General features: G+C 33.1%; 2 protein-coding genes across 5 annotated transcripts in view; one reads left to right on the top strand and one right to left on the bottom strand.

The window, feature by feature from the left end:
- LOC111051204 (gelsolin) overlaps positions 1 to 11,322 on the bottom strand; it is a 36,383-nt gene extending 25,061 nt beyond the window's left edge. Inside the window, exon 1 of one of the 3 annotated variants that reach the window (XM_039432859.1) lies at positions 10,754 to 11,322. The gene's annotated coding sequence lies outside the window, so the exon portion shown is untranslated. Of the gene's footprint in view, positions 1 to 4,863; positions 5,331 to 10,753 lie in introns of those variants that run through there. The other 2 variants (XM_039432860.1, XM_039432861.1) reach the window with 2 other exon arrangements.
- A 1,690-nt stretch (positions 11,323 to 13,012) lies between these two features.
- Positions 13,013 to 23,013, top strand: LOC111051203 (heat shock factor 2-binding protein). 2 transcript variants are annotated; one of them, XM_039432857.1, is made up of 6 exons: positions 13,013 to 13,263; positions 15,008 to 15,191; positions 16,415 to 16,683; positions 18,830 to 19,086; positions 20,223 to 20,427; positions 21,170 to 23,013. In XM_039432857.1, exons 1-6 carry the CDS (start codon positions 13,204 to 13,206, stop codon positions 21,611 to 21,613), a joined length of 1,419 nt encoding a protein of 472 aa, XP_039288791.1. In that variant the 5' UTR covers positions 13,013 to 13,203; the 3' UTR covers positions 21,614 to 23,013. The 2 variants fall into 2 exon arrangements, with proteins under 2 accessions (XP_039288791.1, XP_039288792.1); XM_039432858.1 differs by lacking the exon at positions 13,013 to 13,263 and adding an exon at positions 13,699 to 13,874.
- Positions 23,014 to 23,262: the final 249 nt, after the last annotated feature.

The raw sequence follows: 23,262 nt of genomic DNA, 5'->3' as shown, positions 1-23,262 counted from the left end.
TCAGAGAGTTTTCCCAGGGATGTGACCTAGTGCAATTATAAACCTAATATGTTCTGAATTTCGTGAGAATCGTTAGAGCCGTTTTCGAGATCCGGTGAAATACAAACATATAAACATTTAAACATCAAAACATCTAAACATATAAATAGAAGTTGCTCGTTTAATAGTATAGGATACGTGATGAAATAAATAGTATAAAGGATAATGATTATAATAATAACACTAGGCGGCATTTACCATTTACAATTTTGCAAGTGCTTGTAAAGCTATGATATAATATTGAACATAATATGAATGATATCGATTTGAATTTGACATGATCACATTTGACAGTGTCTCGACACTCTGATATCTGATGTCACTCAGTCATAAATATTTGAAACTATTATTACCCCAGTTCCACATATTTATAGCTGGAACAAACATTATTGCAGCTGCTTCCTGTAGTTCTAAAAATAATCAAAACTGGAGCTTCTATAACACTTGAGTCCTTCGTCAAACGGTTGATTGGTTCTTTCCTGCGTATTTTTCAATTTTCTTTTGTTCAAATTGAATGGTTTTACGGTACTACAATAAAAATGTTAAATCTCTTAGTTGTGTAATACTATTGATCAATTATATTGAGAATCTCAATTTGTAAAACTATGCACCTGCAAATAACCAACTTGGCAAGATAAAGTGATGATAGTCTGTATTCTCATTCCATTTGCCGGATTTCAACAAATTGTTCGAGTGTTTCTCAGAGTTAAGTGTTTAAATTGAACAGATTTCAACTCTGTTTAGTCTACTTGCCAGAGTAGCTCATTGTTTATCGATCTCAATTTTTGTCTCATGCTTCTCCAAGAATAAATAAATAATTATTAGTTACTTCCGTAGAATGAGCTGGAAAATCAAACGATAAAATATATATAATCAATCTCTCTATATAATAAAATATAATAATATATTTTTAATTGATTTATTGATAGCCAGGAATAATACTAGGTACCGTATTTAATTTATTCGATGTATCTTCAAATATTCAACATCATTTCCTCAATCAATTCTGTGCGATAATTCCTAGGAAACTTGAAAAACTCACTCATTTAATCAGTTATTCATTATATAAATTGATTACGAATTTCAGCAGTACTAGACAAACAACCGGTCCGAATTAATCAAATAAATTTTTAATTGATTCTATCATAACACTATTAGTTCGTTTACGATCAGTTTGCCTCTGATAATCTTTGGCACTTTGGCTGCCTACTAATGAATACAGATGAAATTAAAGAGAATTGCGTTATATTTCGCACTTCCTCTCACTGACTCTCACTTTATATTATTACAGTATTTCCGTCCGATTCTCTCTTTCCTCCCCTTCCGCTCATACTCTCTCTGTCCACTTGCAGCAATCAGCTGTTTTGTTCTTCTATCTGCAACGCATTGTCTATGCATTACTAGTCAATAGATTTGCTAGTGGGGTCACTGGATCTATTATCTCCACCCCTGCAATGCTATTGGCAAGAGAGGGTGCCACTACGAAAAAATTCGGTCACCCCATTGCAATTCGAAAGGGTGTTCTAGGATTTCCGAGACCTAATGGAAATTTCCCTTTTCGCAAACCAACTTTGAACTAATCTAAAATAATCTACAGTAGCAGCACAGATTGGTTGTCACCTTATGTAAGTCTCAAATTTATTGTTTATTTCCAATCAAACTAATTTCTAAACTTTACGAAATGATTCCACTATTTTACAATTTTCCTCATACATTCATCAATTGTCTCGTTTTGATCTATTTCAAGCTATTCTACTCATTAATCCGAAAATTATTAATTTCTGATGACCTTTAGTCAAGTAAAAGATTGTGCTGAATTTATCGTATACTCGAGGAATCACTACAAGGAAAACAAAATTCTATTACATTTCCCTGAATTGTGATTGAAATTACTTTGATTAGCGGCAAATCAATGTATAATGACGTCACAATGTATTTAAACCGATAAAATTGTAGTTTAAATAGGTTTAATCATTCTTTGATGAACTTACAGATAATTTTCATGGTCCAGTAATAAAATTTCAGCAATTCCTAGATAATTATTGTACTCAATAGAATTGGAATAACAAAATATGACCTTAGCACAGTAGGGTCAACTAATAAAATGCATAGTTATGAGTTTATCAACTTCGAAGAATGGACAAATTCAATTAGAAATATTCTAGACATAAATATGAGATAAAATGATTTTCATTACTTGAATAATTCGAGTTCAGTTTCCAATCGAAAGCATGCCATTATATAATCCCAAATTAAAGTATAGTGATGGTCAAGTTTCTATTCTTTATAGCACTGAATATAATAAATTAATGGATTTTTGGTTTTCATATAAAAAATTGTCAAAATATACTATATTTAGAAATGTTTGTGTATTGCGATAATATTGATGTATTTTATAGAGTTCAGAAGCTGACTTGCAATTGAAATGTAATTAACTAAATTGAATAGTTTGTTCAACCTAAATAGCATTAACTGTTTATTGAACTTATTATTGTTGTAACTTATTCTTATTTATATAGGTTAGTAAAATGCAACATGTCTTATGTAAATCAAAGCTAGTTTATGTTTAAAGGGCTCCATACACTAGGGAACTTGGATCGGCGAACTTGGTTCGGGAAACCAAGTTCGTGTAGGATTTGTCCACACACTGTAGTGGAGAGAGCGAACAACCGTTCGTTACTTAACTTCAGTGTCTTTCGGGGTCTAGAGATGAGTGTTTCAACGTTTGCAGCTGCTGTGGGAAGAAAATATATTGAATATATATAGTTAGAATATATCGCCCTGGCCGACGAACCGAACAAAGTTTTTAATCCAAATTGAAGACCAAATTCGTTCCGAATTTGGTTCGCGGTTCGCCACTTTTCCACATACACTGGGAAACTTGGTTCGCAAGAACCAAGTTCGCCGATCCAAGCTCCCTAGTGTATGGGGCCCTTAAGTTTATGGTAACAAATACGAATACCGTATGTTGAAATTTGAATATTGTACAAATTTATGGATTTGAAATCGTCAGGCTCCCGTTTCCCGCTCTCGCTCCAAGTCGGTATGCGCAAGGCTTATGAAAGCATCATTGTCTCAAGTTGGTTTGATCTTAATAACAAGTTCAAATTTTGTTGGAAGTGTGTTGTAGTATCTTAAGCCGTACGTGTCCACACTGAACAAATGTTCGACAAACATGTTTGCCGAACATGTGTCAAACAAATGTCGAACATTGGTTCAGTGAGGACACGGCTTTACAGAAAACAAAAGTATTAACATTTGAGAAACAATCAATTTCAATATTCTGTTTTGGATATACTTCAATTTCTCTGTCCCATTCCTTCAACCACCAAATTATCTTATTAACCTTCCGGTATAGTCAAGTTAATTAGAATAGCACGTTTGGTTGAGTCTTGTACTTTTTACAATATTTAGTTATTTTAATGAAATATATATGTAAATTACTTCTAACTAGTAGCTCTGTAAACAGTAGACCTCGCGCTCAGTAAGTTACATTGACTTGTTGTTATGTTTTCTCAAAAATTAATAAATAATTTATGAATTTGAAATGTCTAGAAAGAATCCTAAATAAACATAGAGCTTTCTGTCCTATCGTACCGTGAGGTGTCGTCCCGGAATGTGAGTGTGAGCGCTGTTATCAGGTCTGGCTGCAACTGGCTACAACGTTGATGGAAAGATACATTTTCAAGATGTTCAATATTTTTGAACGGGTAGTATTATAGTTCACTAAACAGCTGATTTATGATGAATAATTCTATAGTCTGATTTTCACTCTAATATTGGCGTATGAAGGAGGCTCCTTTTTCCTTTTATATTATCCTTGAAATGCAAAATTTCCAAAAACCTTGTATATACGTCGACGCGTAATTTAAAAAGGAACATACCTGTCAAATTTCATGAAAATCTATTACCGTGTTTCGCCGTAAATGCGCAACATATAAACAATATATAAACATTAAAAGAAATGCCAAACCATCGACTTGAATCTTAGACCTCACTTCGCTCGGTCAATTAATCTCAATTGCGAACTATTTCTCCTATTGAAATTTACTAAGTTTATAAACCACACACAATTTCTTTCATAAACAGAATACCGGTACGTGAAGTTTGCAATGTTTGAAAGGAAAACGCCTCAGCAGTCAGCATGGCAGGCTTTACTGTTACAGACATTTTTTCCAACTTTTGCCTGAGATGCACAAGAGATGTTGTGGTAGGTGGAAATATAGTTGAAGTATAATGTGATAACCCCAAATCCCTTGAAGTGAAATTACGCTTTTATTACTGAAAATTGATCAACTGTTGTACTTTTTACAACAAAGCGACTGCCGGAAAGTAGAAGAAACCTGTGGAAATGTTTTCGCAATAATAGAAGATACTATTCGCCAATACTATAAAACCGTCATCAATACTGGGTGGATACTTCTTATCATTGGATCTACTAACCAGTAATGCACTTTGAAAAACTACAAAATTACTTCAAACTTAGAGGAATATGCAGTGCAGTGAAATGGAGGGAGATCAGCCAATTACAGTGATTAATAGAGTCATAGGGAGAAGCGCAGTTGCCAATTTGTCAGTCGTCAGACTGCTTTCAGACAGGAAACTTCGCATGTGTAGCATGAGCACATGAACAGTCATGAACACTAGAAGATGGAGATCTCTGGCCGCTTCAAAACGGCAACATCTCGCCTCTATATCCCTCCCGCTGTATGCTTTCTCTGCTGCGCATGTTCATCCAAGTAAAAAGTAGTTTTGTACAGAGTATAGACGCCAACGCCCGAGTCTCTCCACGAACAAAAGCCATACAATAAATAAATAACTAACCTGTTATTCTATTACTCGCAGAAGAACAATATTAGTAGGTAGTGTGACGAATAGCTGTGATCCAACTCGAGTGACACCAGATTTTGCAATACTAGAAGATATACTATCCACCAATACTACAAAACTGTTATCAATACTGGGAGAATAGGCTACTTTTTATCAATGGACCTATGAACCAGTAATTTACTTTGAAAAACTAATAAACTCCAACTTAAGAGTCTTTCCACAGACAAAAGCAATACAATAAATAAATAACTAACCTGTTAATCTATTACTCGCAGAAGATCAATAGGTACTAATAGTCTGACGAATAGCTGCGGTCCAACTCGAGTGACACCAGACACAATACTGAGCCAAGACGTTGCAAGAAGAGGCATTAAAGACGTCGCGATTGCAGATGATGACATTGGATCAGTCATGCGTTCGATGGAAGGGCCAATGACTATGCTATGGTGGGATCATTATTATCACTAGGCCTAACAACCAGCTGTGGTGGAGTGGCGCTGATTTGAATTGGGTTGACTGATAGCCTGCCGGGGTTTCCGTGTCAAGGTGCAGTCTAGCCTAGCTGACAACAGCGGAAGAAGAAGATGATGATGAGGCTAAGAATACTGCAGGGATAGAAAGAGATTGAATGTAGGAGATTATAATGGAGAAGATAGAATAGAGGAGATTGAATGAAGGAGATAGAATAAAGGAGAGAGGATAGAGGGGATAGAATAAAGGAGATAGGATAGAGGAAATAGTATGGCAGGATTGAAGCAGCGATAGAATGGTGTGATGAAGGAGATAGTATGGAGGACATTATGATACAGGAGAAAATAATATGAAAGAAAAAAGATGAATAACATTTAAAAAAGAATAAGTGACGGATGAGGAGAGGAGGTGATGGGAGAGGAAGGAGGAAATAATGAGATGTAATAAAAAAGAGCAGAAGGAGAAAGGTTATTAGGAGGAAAATGGACAACCAGTTTATAATGGAAAGGGAAATTGAAGAGTAAAATGAAAATGATTTCGGAGAACCTTAGAGAAGAGAAAGAATAAAGAAGGAGAGAATGAGAGCATGAGGGAGAAATAGAAGGTAAAGTAATGTGGAGGCAGCAGGAAAAAGTGTTAACTTTTTAAATAATCAGAAAAAGTGCATAATATAATTCAGGGAAGGAGAGGTGATGTGAGATGGAGGAGGGAAGAAAGAGAAGTGATGAAAAAGAGTGAAAAAGAGAAGGAGGAAGATTATGAGAAACATAAAAATGATTATGGAGAACCTGAGAGAGGAGAAAGAATAGAATAGGAAAAGAATGATAACAATAGGAAGGAATAAAAAGGAGAAACTTAGTGAAGGCAGCAAGGAGAACTGTTAACTACAAAAAAAATGAAAATAAAAAGAAAATGAACAATTAAATGAAAAATTTCCGAGGAGGAAGAGAAGGATAGGATTGAAGAAAGATGAAGGGAAATGAATGATAATAAGAATAAATTTAATAAAAAAGTAGGAGAATAAAATGAAAGAGGACTAGAGAAAAACTAGAAGTAATGAGGAGAAGAACAAAAATAAAGGAACAATAATTAGATAAAAAATTCCAGAAAAGGAAGAAGAGGTGAAATGACTGAAGAAAATTGAGAATGAAAAGATGATTTTAATGAAAATAAGTAGAAACAGCAGGGGTGAAGTAGAACTAGAAATGACGAGATCAGATAAATGAGGGGCGGAGAAAAAAGAAGTGAGAGAAGAAAACGAAGATGAGAGAAGAAGTAGCAAGTAGTAGAAACAAAAGGAAATAGTACCTAACGCAAACGGAGGATAGACATACATAAAATAAAATCAAAAAGGATTGAGAGGAGGTGCAGAAAATTACCTTAGTAGAAGAACATGGGGAAGAAAGAGTAAATGCCAAATAAATCGGGAGAACAAAAAATAATAAAATGGATAGGCAGAACAGTGCTGAAGAGGAGTGAAGAGGACAGAGAAGAACATGAACGAAATACGATTTCGCTATTTCGTCACAACACAGTTTCAAGACAAGACAAGCAAGCATCTAGCATTCTGTTAGCACTTTGAATATGCATGTGAATAGGAAAGCCAAATTGGAGAATCACGTTTACACTCGCATCAATCAACAACAATACTCTACAGTGAGGTTCACTACATACTGTCAGCATTGTTGTTATTATTCATTTTCAAGCACAGCTGACAGTTTCAAGTGAATTGCACTCTACCAGCAACATGCAAAATGATAGTAAAAAAAAGAGATAAAATGATAGTAGTATGTATAATGTTAAAAACTCTGATCAAGTCTTGGAATCATATTATTATCATTATTATTTTTATTATTTTTATTATTATTATCATTATTATCATTATATATTATAATCATTCTATAATAATATTAGTGGATATTCTTGGCAGTTTCCGAGTTCTTGGATTTGCACTAAGACCTCTATTCAACAATAATTTCTCTCACTCATCTCTCCCTGGAACATGGTTCCAACTTCTTTCGTTTCTAATTCAGCTCTAGAAGTAAGCATAGAAAGTAGAAAGTATAAGCGAAGGTAAGCTTTCTCTGTGATATAAAAGAGCATCCCTGAAGCAAGAAGAGTCTAATTTAGAAATCTAATAGAACTCCCCTCTCTGTAACAAAAAATTTAAATTCTGTAGGACTTATGCTTTGTAATAAATTAAACTTAACGCAGATGCTGGAGACCAACCCTTCGCTCATATAGCGCTACTTTATCAAGGGGTGCATCTTTTGAGTAATTCTTGCAAAGGGGAATCAAGTATTTTTTAATTCTTATCACCAATTTAGCGATTGCATAATAGCCCACTTTACTAGAATTCGAATAAATGTAAATGGCTCAGGGATACGGATTCTATAGCTCAAATCGAGGAAGTAGCCTATTTCACAACAATTTTATGATCCGTTACATTTTATAGCCATCAACTCTCTTTATCCATGAAATTCGTTTTAAATAGATATTGAAGTAACTCCGATAATGTATTATTGTTTACAAATTCTTGAAGTATATAATATAGGCCTCATCTTAATAGTTGTTTTCAGTTTCTATGACGAGATAAAGTTGCAGTGTTTCTAAGAAACAGTGATAGCAGAAATAAACTGAAAGAGGAGGTTTGACAGATGTTTGAACAGACAAGGCTAAAGCAACGAATAGAACGAACCGCAGATACGATAAACGAGAGATATCAGTGAAGTTATTGTCACCATCCGTCTCCTCTGAACTGTTCAAAAAATTAAACAAGTAATCTATGAGCAGATCGGAAATCAAGAAGAAGAAGAGGCAATTAACGGAAATAGAAACGAAAAGGAAACGAGCAATTTGCCTCTCCATCCTTGGAATCGATTGGTTATCCCCCGATTTGACTGCACATCCATTCCAATTTCAATAGTCAAGGGAAAAGTCGTCATTCTGCTTCCGAGAAAATTTCCAGGAAATTTTCTAAAAATCATAGACTGTCCTCAGTGCTCTCTGACATAGATCACATTTCTATTTTTCAAATTTCCTTCAACTCTTAGTGTTTTCTGACATGGATCGATCAGATTGATTCAACTCCTGAACTTAGCCATATAATTCTTATTGTAATATTTGCAAGATACTTTCCAGAATCGCTCATTGTCCACATTTAAGAAGTCATTTCCTCACAATAAGTGACCTAAAGCAGATAGAGCTGTTTGTATAACCTAAAGTCAATAAAGAAATGAACATTAATCTATCAGCTTGACACAAAAATATAACTGGCTGCATAGCCCTTGGTTGGTTTGAAGTTGATTTAGTGCACTTCTGGAGCATGAGTATTAGTTTCAAGATGTCTCATTAATATTATACTTCATACTATATCATTGGATTCTATGAAAAAAATACCATGTGAAAAAATATTTTATATACAGATTTAATAATGGAAAATAGATCTATCATCATTCATGAAAAGTTGGAGAGGGAGGAAAACTAAGCGCGAATTCAAATATGATCCTACTCAAAAAACTGTTTCGTTCATCAAATTTATCACGTTTTGAGGATTGGACGGTCCGATAAGACTGTTCGTATCCCTCATTTTTATTCGACTGATTTTAAATTTCTATTCGTGATTAATTCTACGAGAACCAATCAGAGAAGGTCTTTTAGAAAAATTAGAATGAACTAATATCATCAGGCTACTAATTTTAATTGTATAGTAGATATGCATAGCTATAGAAAGCCTATACGATTTCAAAACCCTACGGAATAAAGTCTATCCTAATGGTGAAGCACATATAGCGTACAATTTCTCAACTGCTTTTCCTATTGATTGCATGGAGATCGTTGATGAGAGATAAGATCTATCGTTACTTCCTCAACCCGATGCCCAATCTATCAGCTACTGCAAGCAAATAGGCGTCTATATCATTTTTATCATAGCAATGCATCTGATGAGTATACATGTTATGTAATAGCAGTATCCTTCGGCTCTCGATTATCTTGATGTATTATAAGCATATGTGCATGAGAGTAAAATTATGTGTGAGCTTAATCACAATCAACCTCCATCTTATATACAAAAGGTGCACCAATGAAAAAATATTGTAACGTGTTCAATAATAATAAATTGAAATAAAAAATAATGTTGCGATCAGAGCAGCTATTCTACAATATTCTATGACAAATACAGTCGAACCTCAATAAAACAAATCTTAAGCAGCAATTGGTAAACATGTGACTTATAGTGGTATTTAAGGTGAGAAGGTTTTGTCTTATCGAGTTTCTACAGCCGCTATTCTTGTGAAGTTTTCATATTAATTTTCAGTTTAACCTGTACAAAACGAACCTCTAATACTATTTAACTCTCTAATACAAACTACTTCTAATTCTCAATTTCATTTTACAATGAGTAAACCAGATAGAACAAATACAATTATTGGTTCTGTAATTCAGTAATGTATAAACAAGTTAACTGTTGAAAAGAAATAGTATAAACAGAAACAGTTAACAGTTTATCGAAACGAGTTAATTATTTTATACGTAATATCATGAACAGGAAAGCCATCAGTTTGTCTTGAAAAGTACGTGCTACGGAAAGGTGGAACGAATATGGGAATAATTACGCCTTTTAGAGGTAGTGTTGAAGAGTCAGTCTTGTATTTTGATAAAACTATATTATTGAATGTATTCAGTTTCTATGGACCTTGTCAAAGATCACTTAATTTGAGTTATCAGGGTTTTAATCCGAATCTTTATAGAGATTTTCATAACTAAGTAGTGTTACGAATAGCGCCTAATACAGAGCTACCACACAACAGATTCATCGGATTCTAAAATGCCATAATAATTACTAATTCTTGATTAAATTAATTCAAAATTAAAAATATTTATACCAATAGGATGAGAAAATTCCAAAGATTTTTCTATAATAATAGAGTCGTATTGCATACGGTAAAGCCTTGGTAAATAATTCTCCTACAAAATGTTGTCTATTGATGGTGATAATCAGTACTTTTCATAACATGAACCGCAAGAAATGATTTCATCTCTCATATGTATTTTTACCACCTATAGGCTCGGTTGTACAAAAGCCGGTTAAATTTTAACCGTGATTAATTCCACGAGAACCAATCAGAGAAGCCATCTTATCTGATTGGTTCTCGTGACATTAATCATAATTAAAATTTAACCGGTTTTTGTGCAACCGGGCCATAATGTGGAATGTGGAATCCTACATTTAATTTTGAATGTTCGAGTTGGATACTTAGCAATACTTGGCAATAGTTTTCAAAAGGATTTAAGAGACAATGTTCGTGCAAGAAAAAACATGGTAGCCATAAATGGTTCAAATGAATTAATTGATGAAAATTGCTACATAAATAAAAACTTGAATCCGACATGGAATGGAGAACTAACTCACTGTGTTGATGTAAATGTATCCAAAGTTGGAATCACGACGGAAATGGCTGCTTACTTGACTTGGTGATGTTCTCTAGCCAACTAATGTAGCACGAATGTAACTGACTGAGAATGATGCTCAAGGATTAATAAAAAAGAAAGACGCGATAACAACTAGCAGTTTGGCATAAAGCAATGATGTCCAGAGTGCGGTTTAGGCTGATCTCAGAAACTGGTCTTGCTTTTTATGGTAACGATACGTCAAGAATACAACAGTTTACTGTGAATTTCAGAGAAGCAGCGTTGATAAATAGTTGATAATAATGGAAGACCTTTGACTCGCCCTTGTCGCTTGAAGAAAGAAAATATAAATGAGGAGGAAGATGAATGCAGTTCCCAGGAGAGATAGAATGTACGAAAAGAGTGTGACGTAATAATGATAAAAGTAAGAATGAATTATTAGAATCTGAAATGGATGTTTGAAAAGATAAGTAAAAAAGCAATAATAATAATAGTGTAAACATGAGTATACAAGTAGACAAGAATGCTATTGTGATAAAAGTAAAGCGAATTGAGGAAAAGACAAATAGAGAACTGAAGTAGGCAAAAGATAGTTAATGCTTCGACACAAAATACGATGAAATAATTGTTCAAATAATGTACCGTTTACTGTAAAAATTAATATCACAACATATTGATGTTTATATTGATGAAAAGGTTCATTGAGGGAGGAAGAATGAGCATGAGCGTAAGGAACCTAATGGAATGAACCAAAGGGACAGAAAATAAAATCAACAAGCTCAGTTAATATGGAATAGGTATCTAATTAAAATATTCAATCCTATAGTGAGGTTCATGTTATAATGACAGTATTTTATTAACATTGGTGTTGCTATCTTTGTCTATCATCCAACAAAGCAGATAGCGCTATCCTTCTCTAGTTCCGCAACGTTGCCAGATCGTTTTCAAACAATGTAGTAATATAATTAATCAACAAAATAATCATTTTCAATTATGATAATGTGTTATATAATCATTGAAAGATATATTTTCTTGACGAATGAAGTATAATTGATATTTTCGAACAAGAATTAACAGTTAATATTACATATTTCAGATATACCGATATCTGCTATCCTCTATAGAAGGCAGTGCCAAGGCAGAGTATCGGCAACGCTGTTCTTCGCCACTGCCATTATAACGTGAACCAATAAAAGAGAAGTGTATTCTATAGTGAATAGAAGCAAAATAGTTATATTTTATTTTGTAGTTGTACATTTTTTGCCTGATTTGTTTTTACAGTAGATAATATCATTACTACTATAATTTTTTCAGTTCTTCTGATTAATATGATTAATTTTGATTAGTCTTAGATTAGAATAATATGAGGTAGATTTGAATTTAAAAAAAGATATTCCTAGCTAACTAGGTAATAAAACATATTTGAGTGTGTTTGAAAAGAGCATTTTAAGAACTTTATGGGCTAAAATGTAATTATGAAGAATGGGTTATTAGAACAGTTTATAGCCAATTTGAATTATAATCTATTTCAACAATATACTTACTATTTCAATATCTGATGTGCATAAAATACTACCAAGACCAAGCTTTGATTGATGCTGTAGGTAGTTCTGTTTTTCAGAAAGAAAATAAGTTTGGAGATTAATTTTATTTATCAGTACAATCACTTTTTAATAGGATGATATTTGTTATCCAATCTATTTTAAATTTGATTGATAGATATACAGTTAAGATAATTTTCTAAAGATAAGTTTTAAAAGAGGGCTATTTTTTCAACATTCTGTAACATGCAACAACTATGTATTCTGTAACAATTTTCTAATGATTACTTATCAAAATGATTGCTCTGATCCCTTCAACTCATTTCTATATCACAGAATGTTTAAAATTGAGTTAAATTTTTCAAATGGCTTCATTTAACGCTTTAAATTAGTTAATATAGTAATGATTCAAGGAAATATTTTTTTGCGACCGTTTGAACCTTGCAATACTTTTACTTTTTAAAAACAGGGAGCCTTCTTGAAGGCCTCTGGCATGCCTGACTCAGTAGAAAATATAACTATAACATATAAACGCTGCTTTAGACCCAAAATCTGGAAGCTTATCATCACATAAAATAAGATTTGAGTTTTTAACTTTCAAAATTGTAATATAAAGCTGCGTAAACTTCAAAAATAGGAAACACACTCATGAAAAAATATTACTTTATTCTATTAAGACCAATAATGCCGAAGGAGATATTTGGCGTTGGTGTAGTGGCAGCCCTGCATCACTTGCTCATGAAAAACTGAAGGGGCCAGCAATCAGAGCAACGGGTCAATATCGCAGAGGATTGGCGCGAATTTTATATTGCATTATTTTTAATTTCTGAATTTCTTGAATATTAAGCTTTGTGCTAAAACGAACGAATTGAAAGTTTACAGTTTTACAAAGTTATCTGGTAGCACTCAGATGCAGGAAAACAATATGGAGACGAACAACGAAATACAGGAAAGATCGGATGAATTCTTGGTAAGTACATTTCTATTTGAAAGTTGTCTGTTTTGTTATCTATACACGTTTTTGCTATAATTGATGAAAAACCATCAACATTGAAAAATATATTATTAAAGAATGCGTTTTGAAAGGTTTTGGATGAAAAACAAGCTCTTAAACGCTATTAATCGTAACAAAAGAATCTGTTTCGTTTTTTAAAAAGAAGAAAAAAGTGTGGTTATGTTTTTCGAAATGTAAACAAGTTACGCGAGAGTTTGATATGTGTAATGTATTCATGTTTATAATCATTAATATTTTATTTATGAATTGTGAATTGTATATTGTAGTTAACATTCTCGCTACCAAGAAATCAATACTGTGAATGCAAGATGTCTAGGTGTATTATATAGCAGTGTTGACAAAGCCGAAGAGACTCTGAGATGTTGCTGGTTTTGATACATGCTGTAGCTCATTTCTTGTTATCATACTGTACTAGTTATGATTGACTGTTTTGCTTGATGAACATATTATTTTTATAGTTATAATTCATATTTTAATCATATGTATATTTTGATATTTACAGTTTAAAATCTTATCGGTTAACGAAACTAAATTCCAAGTGAAAATATCAAGATCAAAATATTAATGTGAGATAAATGCATTTATTATTATCTATTAATTAAGAGATAAAGCCATCAATAATTGTTTATTTAATTTTATCAAGTAATTAAAAAAAAGAAAATTGTTAAAATATTTTAGAATTTTGTATAAGGAGAAATTTTAATATTTCAAACAAGCTAATAATTAAATTAATAACAAAAATATAACCTTTTTGGTTATTCTGAATTGTGAATATTCATATGTGAGATTTTAGTAAGGAAAGTAAAATATTCTTCCCTTAAGGGAATTGTAGTCCGCAACTAAGCCAAGAACGACAATATTTCAAAATTGATAAATTAATTTTATTTTGATTTTTGAATAAATATTTTAGTTGTGAATGCACTAAAGGTTATGTTTTAGCTTTAAAGTAGGCCTACAGTCATTTTACTCATTTATTTTTTTAACATTAAAAGGCTGTAGCCTATCATTTTAAAATTTAATTTACAATACACAAATTAAGTTTATTGTTATTGATATTAAACATTTAATTTTAATTTATAGTTTTCTAGGATTAAGGACTTCTAAGACCCATATACATTAGAACACTAATTCCGGCTTCATTCAAATATGTGTACTCATTTCCTTCATTTGAGAAGTGTCCGAGTGAGGAGACGTTGGGTAGGATTTCTTATTGCGTTCATTAGACTGAGACACAGCCAGGACACCTGGTTTTGTGGGCCAGCTGGTGTTTCACTCGGAATGCCAGTCCGCTCACTGACGTATCACTTGAAAGAATGATACCACTGATGGCGTCCATGTATAGGACACCGCTGGTGATGTCCATTTATAGGATACCAATAATGGTGTTCTATTTTAAATTATATATAACATCAATTCAAAGTCGATTAGCCTTAAACTACAACTAGAGTTTGAAAAATGTAAAGTAAGCTATAGAAAAAACGCATAGATTGAGCGATCATTCGTTTCTTCGAGTAAGATATTACTTTTAGGTTTTTAAATATTGTATTAAAAGTCAAAATAATATACATACATCATATTTATTAGATAGGTAATTGAAATTTTTATTTTAATTGTTCAGAAATATTTATAATTAATTGGTACCATGGATACCTTCTAATCATGTAATTATTGTAGTAATCATTTGTCTCTGGCTCAACAGAACGAAGTGAATGGGACTCTGAATAACGTGGCCGAAAACCTAAGAGGACTGATAACTGACTTGAACACGCCACCCACAAATGTGGGCATCGCTCCCGACTTGGCGAGACTCCAACACGAGACGCAAACCATTCGAGAAAATTTAGAGTTTCTCATAGCGCCGTTCTTGAATGGAGCAAAGAAAGGTATTCGCATTTATAGTATTAGGATAAGAATGCAACAAAATTACAAAATACAATCATACTGTTTTTGTTGCCAAATCAATGAACAGTTGACTAAGATGAAAACTATGCAACAAGTTGCATCTTGGATGAATATGATTATAAATTGAAAAATATATTATTGAAGTTTTGATTTTTGGGTCGAACCGTGTGAAATTTGATTGATGAATACTGCCATTCAACAATATCAATTTTTAGCAATTCATATCGTTAAAAAACTAAGATTTGAATTAACGGACTTCTGCTCGATTGTGAGTGGCACTCTGGTGTCATTCCTAGCTTACGTTTTACACTAAAGGGGTGTATCACTCCTTGAGAGCTCTAAAGCTGCGTGTACACCAAAGTTAATAACAAAATGTTAATAACTCAATCCTTATAGATTCTATTAGATTGAATATATCTTATACACATGATGAACATATATGTGTCAAGTTCAGTTCAATCTAATAGAATCTTTTGGTCTAAACCCAGCTTAAGGCTGTGCAAAGGCTAAAAATAAACATTCTACTGGTGATATTTTTCAAAGTTTTTCGATTTGTATACTATCAAGCTATCAAAATTAAAACGTTTTCTCAGGAAAACATTTTTTTCCGATCATTACCTTTAGATATATGAGTGCCTAAAGTTTAAATTTTTGTGACAGAACATTTCACATTCGGTAAGAGATGAATCCATGAGATTTAGAGGATAGATTTGTCATTATATTGTTGATCTAATAAAACAAGATTTTTCCGAAAATATCAATTTTTGAGAAAGTTATTCAATTTACTAAAAATTACCAAAAATAACTTATTTTTTAATAACTTTCTCAAAAATTGATATTTTCGAAAAAAATTGTTTTACTACATCAACATACCATGAAGAATCTATCCGCTAAATCTCATGGATTCATCTCTTACCGAATTTGAAATGTTCTGTCCCAAAAATTTAAACTTTAGGCACTCATATCTCTAAAAGTAATGATCGGAAAAAGATGTTTTCCTGAGAAAACTTTTCTATTTTGATAGCTTGATAGTATACAAATCGAAAAACTTTGAAAAATATCACTAGTAGAAAGTTTATTTTTAGCCTTTGCACAGCCTTGAGTGAGCACTGCCCATGCATTCTTCAAATACTGTACTACAAATTGCTTTTTATATGTAATTTTATTTTTGAATAACGATTCTGACACGTTATTATTACTGCAGCTGTAGATCTGCCCGGCCTTAGATGGTACGACTCGACAATGACTGAAGGCGTGTCAGAGTTGGAAGCGTTGAAGACCAAGTACGCGAACCTGCAGCGCGAGTGGGAGAGCCAGCAGGAGCATATTGGCAAGCTGCAGAGCGAGATCTTCAAGTTGCGCAACCAGCTGCAGCACCAGACCTCCTACTGCACCACTCTCGGCTCCATCATGGGCACGCTCGTCTGGAAGGCGTCCCGCATTCCGCCGGTCGTCGAACTGCTTTTGGCTGGTGTAAGCACTCTTCTCTCTCTAAGTTAATAGTAGTTCTGTCTGTGCAGATGTAGATAGTAGCTTATTCTGTATGTGAACAGCTTGTCTAATAGTGAACTATTATGGAGATCGACAAATCATTCCAATAGAGACTACCTAGAAATCAATTTCTAATTAGATGTACATTTCCCTCTGTCTAAATATTAAATATTAGTTCTGTCATCCAATAGAGTCTACCTAGAAATCAATTTCTAATTAGATGTACATTTTCCTCTGTCTAAATAGTAGTTTTGTCTGTGTAAATAGTATTCTGTCTAATTATAAATGTATCTGTCTAAAAAGTGTAAGCTCTCTTCTGTCTCAATAGAAAATATCATTTTTCTGTGGATAACTTATAAAAGAAACGTCTGTCTAATAGTGAACTATTTTAGAGATCGAAAAACTATCCAATAGAGTCTATCGAGAAATCAACTTCTAATTAGACGTACATTTTCTACAGTGAGACCCCTTTTGAACTCTGGTGTAAACACTCTCATGTCTCAATAGGTAGTAAATAGTAGTCCTGCATCTGTAAATGGTATTCTGTCTGCCAACAACTTACAAACTGGTGTCTATTAGTGAAATATTTTAGAAATCGAAAAACTATCCAATAAAGTCTATCGAGAAACCAACTACTAATTAGGCGTAAATTTTTACAGTACGACCCCTTTTAAACTCAAACGGTTTAGTTTTTTTATATTATACAGAGTGAGTCATATGTATGGGAACCCTTCAATAAATAGGAGACTGTTGTAGATATAATACTGTAACTTTCAGGATGAGTTATTGGTCATATACTCTACCTTTCGAAGTACAACTGAATTTCAACCACTCATAAGGGTGTTACTTAGGGGTTGTAACTCGAATATTTTAGATGTAAACACCCATTGTGTGGTACATTATTTTAAAGGCCTTTTTAAACCAATAAAGATGACATCAATTAAAATGTTCTATGATACTTGTATTCAAAATGTCGCTTGATTGATGTATTAGTTTTTAAGGAAAATGAGGGGTTGTAACTCAAATATTTTAAATGTTAACACCCATTGTGTGGTACTTCATTTTTAAGGCATTTTTAAAAAAAGAAAGATGGCATCGATAAAAATACTCTATAATACTTTTATCCAAAATGGCGGCTGATTGAAGTTTTAGTTTTTAAATAAAAAATTGATAAAGTTCAATCAGCCGCCATTTTGGATAAAAGTATCATAGAACATTTTTATTGATGTCATCTTTCTCGTTTTGAAAAGGCTTTTAAAATGATGTATCATACAATGGGTGTTTACATTCAACATATTTGAGTTACAACCCCTCATTTCCTTAAAAACTAGTACTTCAATCAGCCGCCATTTTGGATACAAGTATCATAGACCATTTTTATCGATGCCAGCTTTCTTTTTTTAAAAAGGACTTTAAAATTATGTAACACACAATGTGTGTTTACGTTTGAAATATTCGGGTTACAACCCCTAAGTTTAACCCCCTTATGAGAGGTTGAAATTCAGTTGTTCGTCAAAAGGTAGAATATTTGACCAATAACTTATCCTGAAAGTTACAGTATTATATCAACAACAGTCTCCAATTTATTGAAGGATTCCCATACATATGACTCACTCTGTATAATACCAATCATTTTCAGATGGTTATACAGTGTCATCATGGTTTCTGGCAGCCTATCAAGACATCAATTACTAGTGGAATCAAGTTTCTTTTTAATATAAAAAACTGAAAATTGTTACTTATTTTTCATACGTATGATTTTCTTCAGTCTTCATATTTCTAAATGTGAGAGCACTCATGCGACTTTGTCTTAGTTCATGAATAGAGACTGACAAAATGTCACATAATTTTCTTCATAAATTAAGGACTTGTCGATAATAGTTTCCACTGCTTATTATTGTATAATGATCTTGTATTGCTGTATTTGTGAAGGAGACACATAAGAAGTAACCTGTTATCTCCATAAATACATAAATACTGTGAAAAATAGCTTCCCGTACTGCAATTTTTCAGAACAGTTACTAATTTCATATTACACTACCACTCTAACAAAAATATAAAATAATAGTATTGTAAGTTAGTGCAAGAAAAAATTGAGACAATATTCAGAGAAGAATAATTTTGACAGAATAAATTGCCGGACTTCTGCTCGATTGTGAGTGGCACTCTGGTGTCGTTTCTTGAGACGTACAACCGCGAGTTCCCCGACCAGAAGACGGACGAGATGCAGTTCATTCTGTCGCTGGGCGGCACAGTGGCCAACATCGCTGCCTCCACCGATGGACGCCAATTCCTCACCGGCAACAAGTACGGCAGGGAGCTGCTCGATCAGGTGCTCAACATCCTACCGCACATCCCGCCTGTCTCCGGCGACACTTTGAAGAGGTACGCATCGATTTTCGCCAACAATTGGTTTAAAAATTATTTGACAGAAATTATTAAAATTTCTGTATACTCTGACTATCTCACAAATAACCGCTTGGATAGTAACCGCTTACGGCAGTACTATATATCATACTAACCTATTGTCGGCATACATTTATCAGCCGACACTCAGAACTGTCTTCTGATTGGCTAATTCTTAGCTAATCGGAGTAAAATTTTGAATATCGGTCGACAAACGGTAAGAGTGAAAACTACCTACCTTGGTGATGAAAACGACCTACCTAAGCTAATTACTAGCCAATCGTAGTACAATTTTGAATGTCGGTCGACAATCGGTAAGTGTGAAAACGACCTACCTTGTTCTAAGCAATAGTAGTAGTTTCTCAAGTTCAAATATCCAACTCGATTCAAGTTAAATGTATCCAAATTAAACGATCCAACACGAATGTAGCTGAACCGTTATAACAATAATTGAGTTGCAAAATGTGAACTGTTACACTGTTACCATTGACGATGGTAGTGGGTTCATAGACACAACAGCTTCAACAATATGTCAATACGAATAAAGCGATAGGAAAACAGACCTTTTGTTATAGAAGTAAATGAATCATCAATCATTGACAAATAACTCTTTGATAAGCAATGAGCATCCTCAATAATTGAATTAGGTAAGACAATGAGTTTCAATTTGAATTGGTATAAATATTGAGTTGATTCAAAAAAAGCTGCATCATTGTACCGTGAGTTGCTCTACACATACTGAAAATTAAATTAAAATGGATGGTCCATCTAGTTAGCACTACAACAGTGTCAAGTTTCTAGTGATAAAAGTGGCATGTGGCTGAGAGAGAACACTGTATCTTTGATTTCTATAGTTACAAAAATAGCCAGCCATAAAAAAAACCTCCTCTTTTCAGACTGAGAAGGACTGCAGCCCGTTTCACAAGCTGTGGAGCTAAGTTTTTTCTAGTTGAAAGATTTGACAGATTGCATAGAATTACTTTTTTAAAGTTGCAGATTGGTAGGTTTTAAAAGCTAATTTATGCAAGAATGTGGCAATTTGATTGATGAAGAAGAGGAAAACGAACAATATTTTTGTTGTTGTTCTAACAATGATAAATGTATTGTAAATTCAGGATACTGCTGATGACCCTCTACAATCTGAGCATCAATCAGAACGGATTGCTGATGCTGCAAGACCAACAGTCGCTGCTGGTGACTATGCACAGACACATCCATTCGGACCGCACCCCGGAGCTCAAACTCATGTCTCTCCGGCTGCTCCAGTCCATCAGCTATGAAATCACCTCTCTCAAAGTACTGCAAAACATATTGCAGCAGGTAAAAACTAATTCTCAAATTTGTATACTACTTGAACTGTTCCTCAATAACCTAATACTGTACTGTATTACATTTTCACTTTTACAACACTTGAATGCTTCGTAAATGATTCATTTTGAGGACCTATTTCAATTTATCGAACCTCATTTTCTCAGAAAGAGAGCAATTTCCTGTACGCTGAAGATTGTCCACTGCCTTGAAACCTGACTTTAATTTAAAAAAAGTATTTAAATCTGATACTGTTGGAAAATTAATATCACTGTACTGGTTTGAGTGACGATCGATCGAATTTCATTAAAGATTTTTTTAGTATAAAATGAACGAAGTTTGGGGATTATTAGGCAATACAGTAGAAGAATGAAAGCAAGTTAAATTGAGAGTAGGTTAAGCTAAGAGCAAGTTGGATTGAAACTAGAATCTCAAAATTTTTAATAAACCAGTGGTTTTGTCAGCTTCCTGAGCTTAGTTAAAATTGTAAACATGAGGATAACTTGAAAATCCTACTTTATCAAGTATATCCTAAAACAAGTAATATTCAAGAAGACTACGACAAATAAATTGTGGAGATGATTTTTTCAGAGCAAATTGAAAAGAAAGAAAAAGTTATTCTGAGATGGAAATATTTAAATTAATGATAGTGCATCTGAAACGGCTTGATTTCTCATGATATAGAAACTAATTTTTAGTAATGAAAAACATAATTTTATTTTTCTATAAACAATAAAAAATATATATGTTTCAGATTCCGCTGGAAACGATTCGTGAGCTGACAATTACAGGCGATGCTGAAATACGGGTGGTGGCCCAAGACGTTGTCACCAATCTGGAATCAGCCCTGCAGAAGCTCACCGAAAAAACAACCAGTCAAGAAAAAATATCTTACGACGACTGCTTCATGGTGCAAAACTACTCGCAACAACAGCAGCAACAGTCGCAGCAGTCACAACAGTCCAGTGTTGACAGCGCTCTCAATCGTCAACAAACCAGTCAACAACAACAACAGCAGCAGAGTCAACAACAGCAGTTGCAGCAACAGCAACAGAATCAACAACAGCAGCAGCAACAACAGAATATTCTGCAACAGCAACAAAATACTCAACAACAACAAAATCCCCATCAACAACACAATCTTGGTCAGCACGAGCAACAGCAGAAATCACATTCTCCTATCACAAACACCTTTTAAACATTTCGTTTCTCCCATCTGAATATGAATAAAAATTCATCTCCACTCAGCCATCATCATAAAGAATTTAGTTAATCCACATTAACCTTTCACAATATCTCAACACTAGTCACACTAGTTAAATGTTATTAAAGTACTTACTATGCTATCTGTTTAATATTCAGTGTCAACTTTACAATAATTCTATCAATCTTGAAGAACCGTGTTAATTATTTTAACTCTAGTCAGTTTATGGATGTGATTTTTTTTTGCATGATAATTCGTTTTTAGATAGAAAAATTTGAGTTGGCCAATCGAAGAATTACTTCCAAAGTAAAAAGGTTGGTACCAACTGAATGATCTTTAAAGAAGCAACACTGGAAAGTTGGAAACTCTAATTATTATTATCTCATAAATTACTGACATTCTAAAATGATAAAATTAAATTAAAAAGTATACAATACATTATTATTAATGTAATTAAATCCTAACAGCAGTACCTACGACTTGTTGGAATTTCCTGAGGTAATGTTCTGAATGTTTGAATCTAACTAGCTTTTCTAGAAAAAAAACTTAAAATAATGAAGTAGATTTCAAAATGAGATGGGCGTCACATTTTTAATTAAATTAAAAATCCCTTGTTACCATTTCCATAACATTATTTCGTCTTATGTTTGTTGACGAGTTCAAAAACTTTCCAGGTTTCAAGGTGGAAATTTCAAAAACGTATTTCGAACGAGAAGTATTATGTATATTGTGATTTTTTCAGTTTTTTTTATTATTTTTTGTAAGTAGTGATTAAGTATAATATTTTTTTGAAGATAAATCGATTAATTGACAAATAATGAATAGATAGGACTTTAGTCCTTTCAATCTTTGTATAAGTATAATCAATCTCCATGTATATTGCTTAACAATGAAGTTTGAAAACAAATACCATAGAAAGATGGTTTCCTTTCCATAGCCATAAACTGATTACAAATTACAAAAATCGTAGATAAAAAACAATGAACATATAAATTGATGGCAACACAGGTTTGGAATTGGATTTAGAACAAAATGCTAATAACATCTGGAAAGTAGTCAGCTAGACAAACTGATATCCTTTTTCTTATAAATAATTCTATATACTAATGTCATAGAATCTTCTCAAGGAGAATGCTAGAGAAAAGGAAACCAGTCCAAAGTCAATAATAATTACTTCATCTAGCTTCGGAAATATGTTATCCTTAAATGCATCAGCTTCGATTTAAAATCCAATATATATGTTTTACAGTAAGGATCTATGAGTGATAATATTGTGTATTTTCAAATTATTATAAGATAGAAATATAATGCTTATTTTAAATACCAATATGGTATTAGTGTGCAATTTTGTTGTATGTTTTTTCAACTGGAGGTTATTAAATAACTTAACTTGAGCTCGTAGCTTCTATTTTTTATTCAATAGCCTATTCCTTCAATTGTTATTGAAAACCAAAATGTATGCTTTTTTAAAGAAATTTAACACACAAATTCAAACACACTTCACATCGATACTCCCGTACAAATCGTAAACTTGTGACATCAGATGTCATTGGCAAAAAACGAGTCAGGCCTATCAATGGATTTTATTTATAACTAGCAGCTAACCCGTGCTCCGCCAGGGTCTAATCAAAAACTTGACAAAC

This window comes from Nilaparvata lugens, chromosome 7, assembly GCF_014356525.2.
Source record: "Nilaparvata lugens isolate BPH chromosome 7, ASM1435652v1, whole genome shotgun sequence".
In the NCBI taxonomy this organism is placed as follows: Eukaryota; Metazoa; Arthropoda; class Insecta; order Hemiptera; family Delphacidae; genus Nilaparvata; species Nilaparvata lugens.
The sequence above is the reverse complement of the archived record's forward strand: the minus strand, read 5'-3'. Positions and strand labels throughout refer to the sequence as shown.

Coding starts and splice junctions, on each gene's coding strand:
- LOC111051203 (XM_039432857.1), top strand. CDS start 13,204: ATGCAGGAAAACAATATGGAGACGAACAACGAAATACAGGAAAGATCG. Junction 15,192..16,414: donor CTTGAATGGAGCAAAGAAAG/GTATTCGCATTT, acceptor TTATTACTGCAG/CTGTAGATCTGCCCGGCCTT. Junction 16,684..18,829: donor TCGAACTGCTTTTGGCTGGT/GTAAGCACTCTT, acceptor TAATTTTGACAG/AATAAATTGCCGGACTTCTG.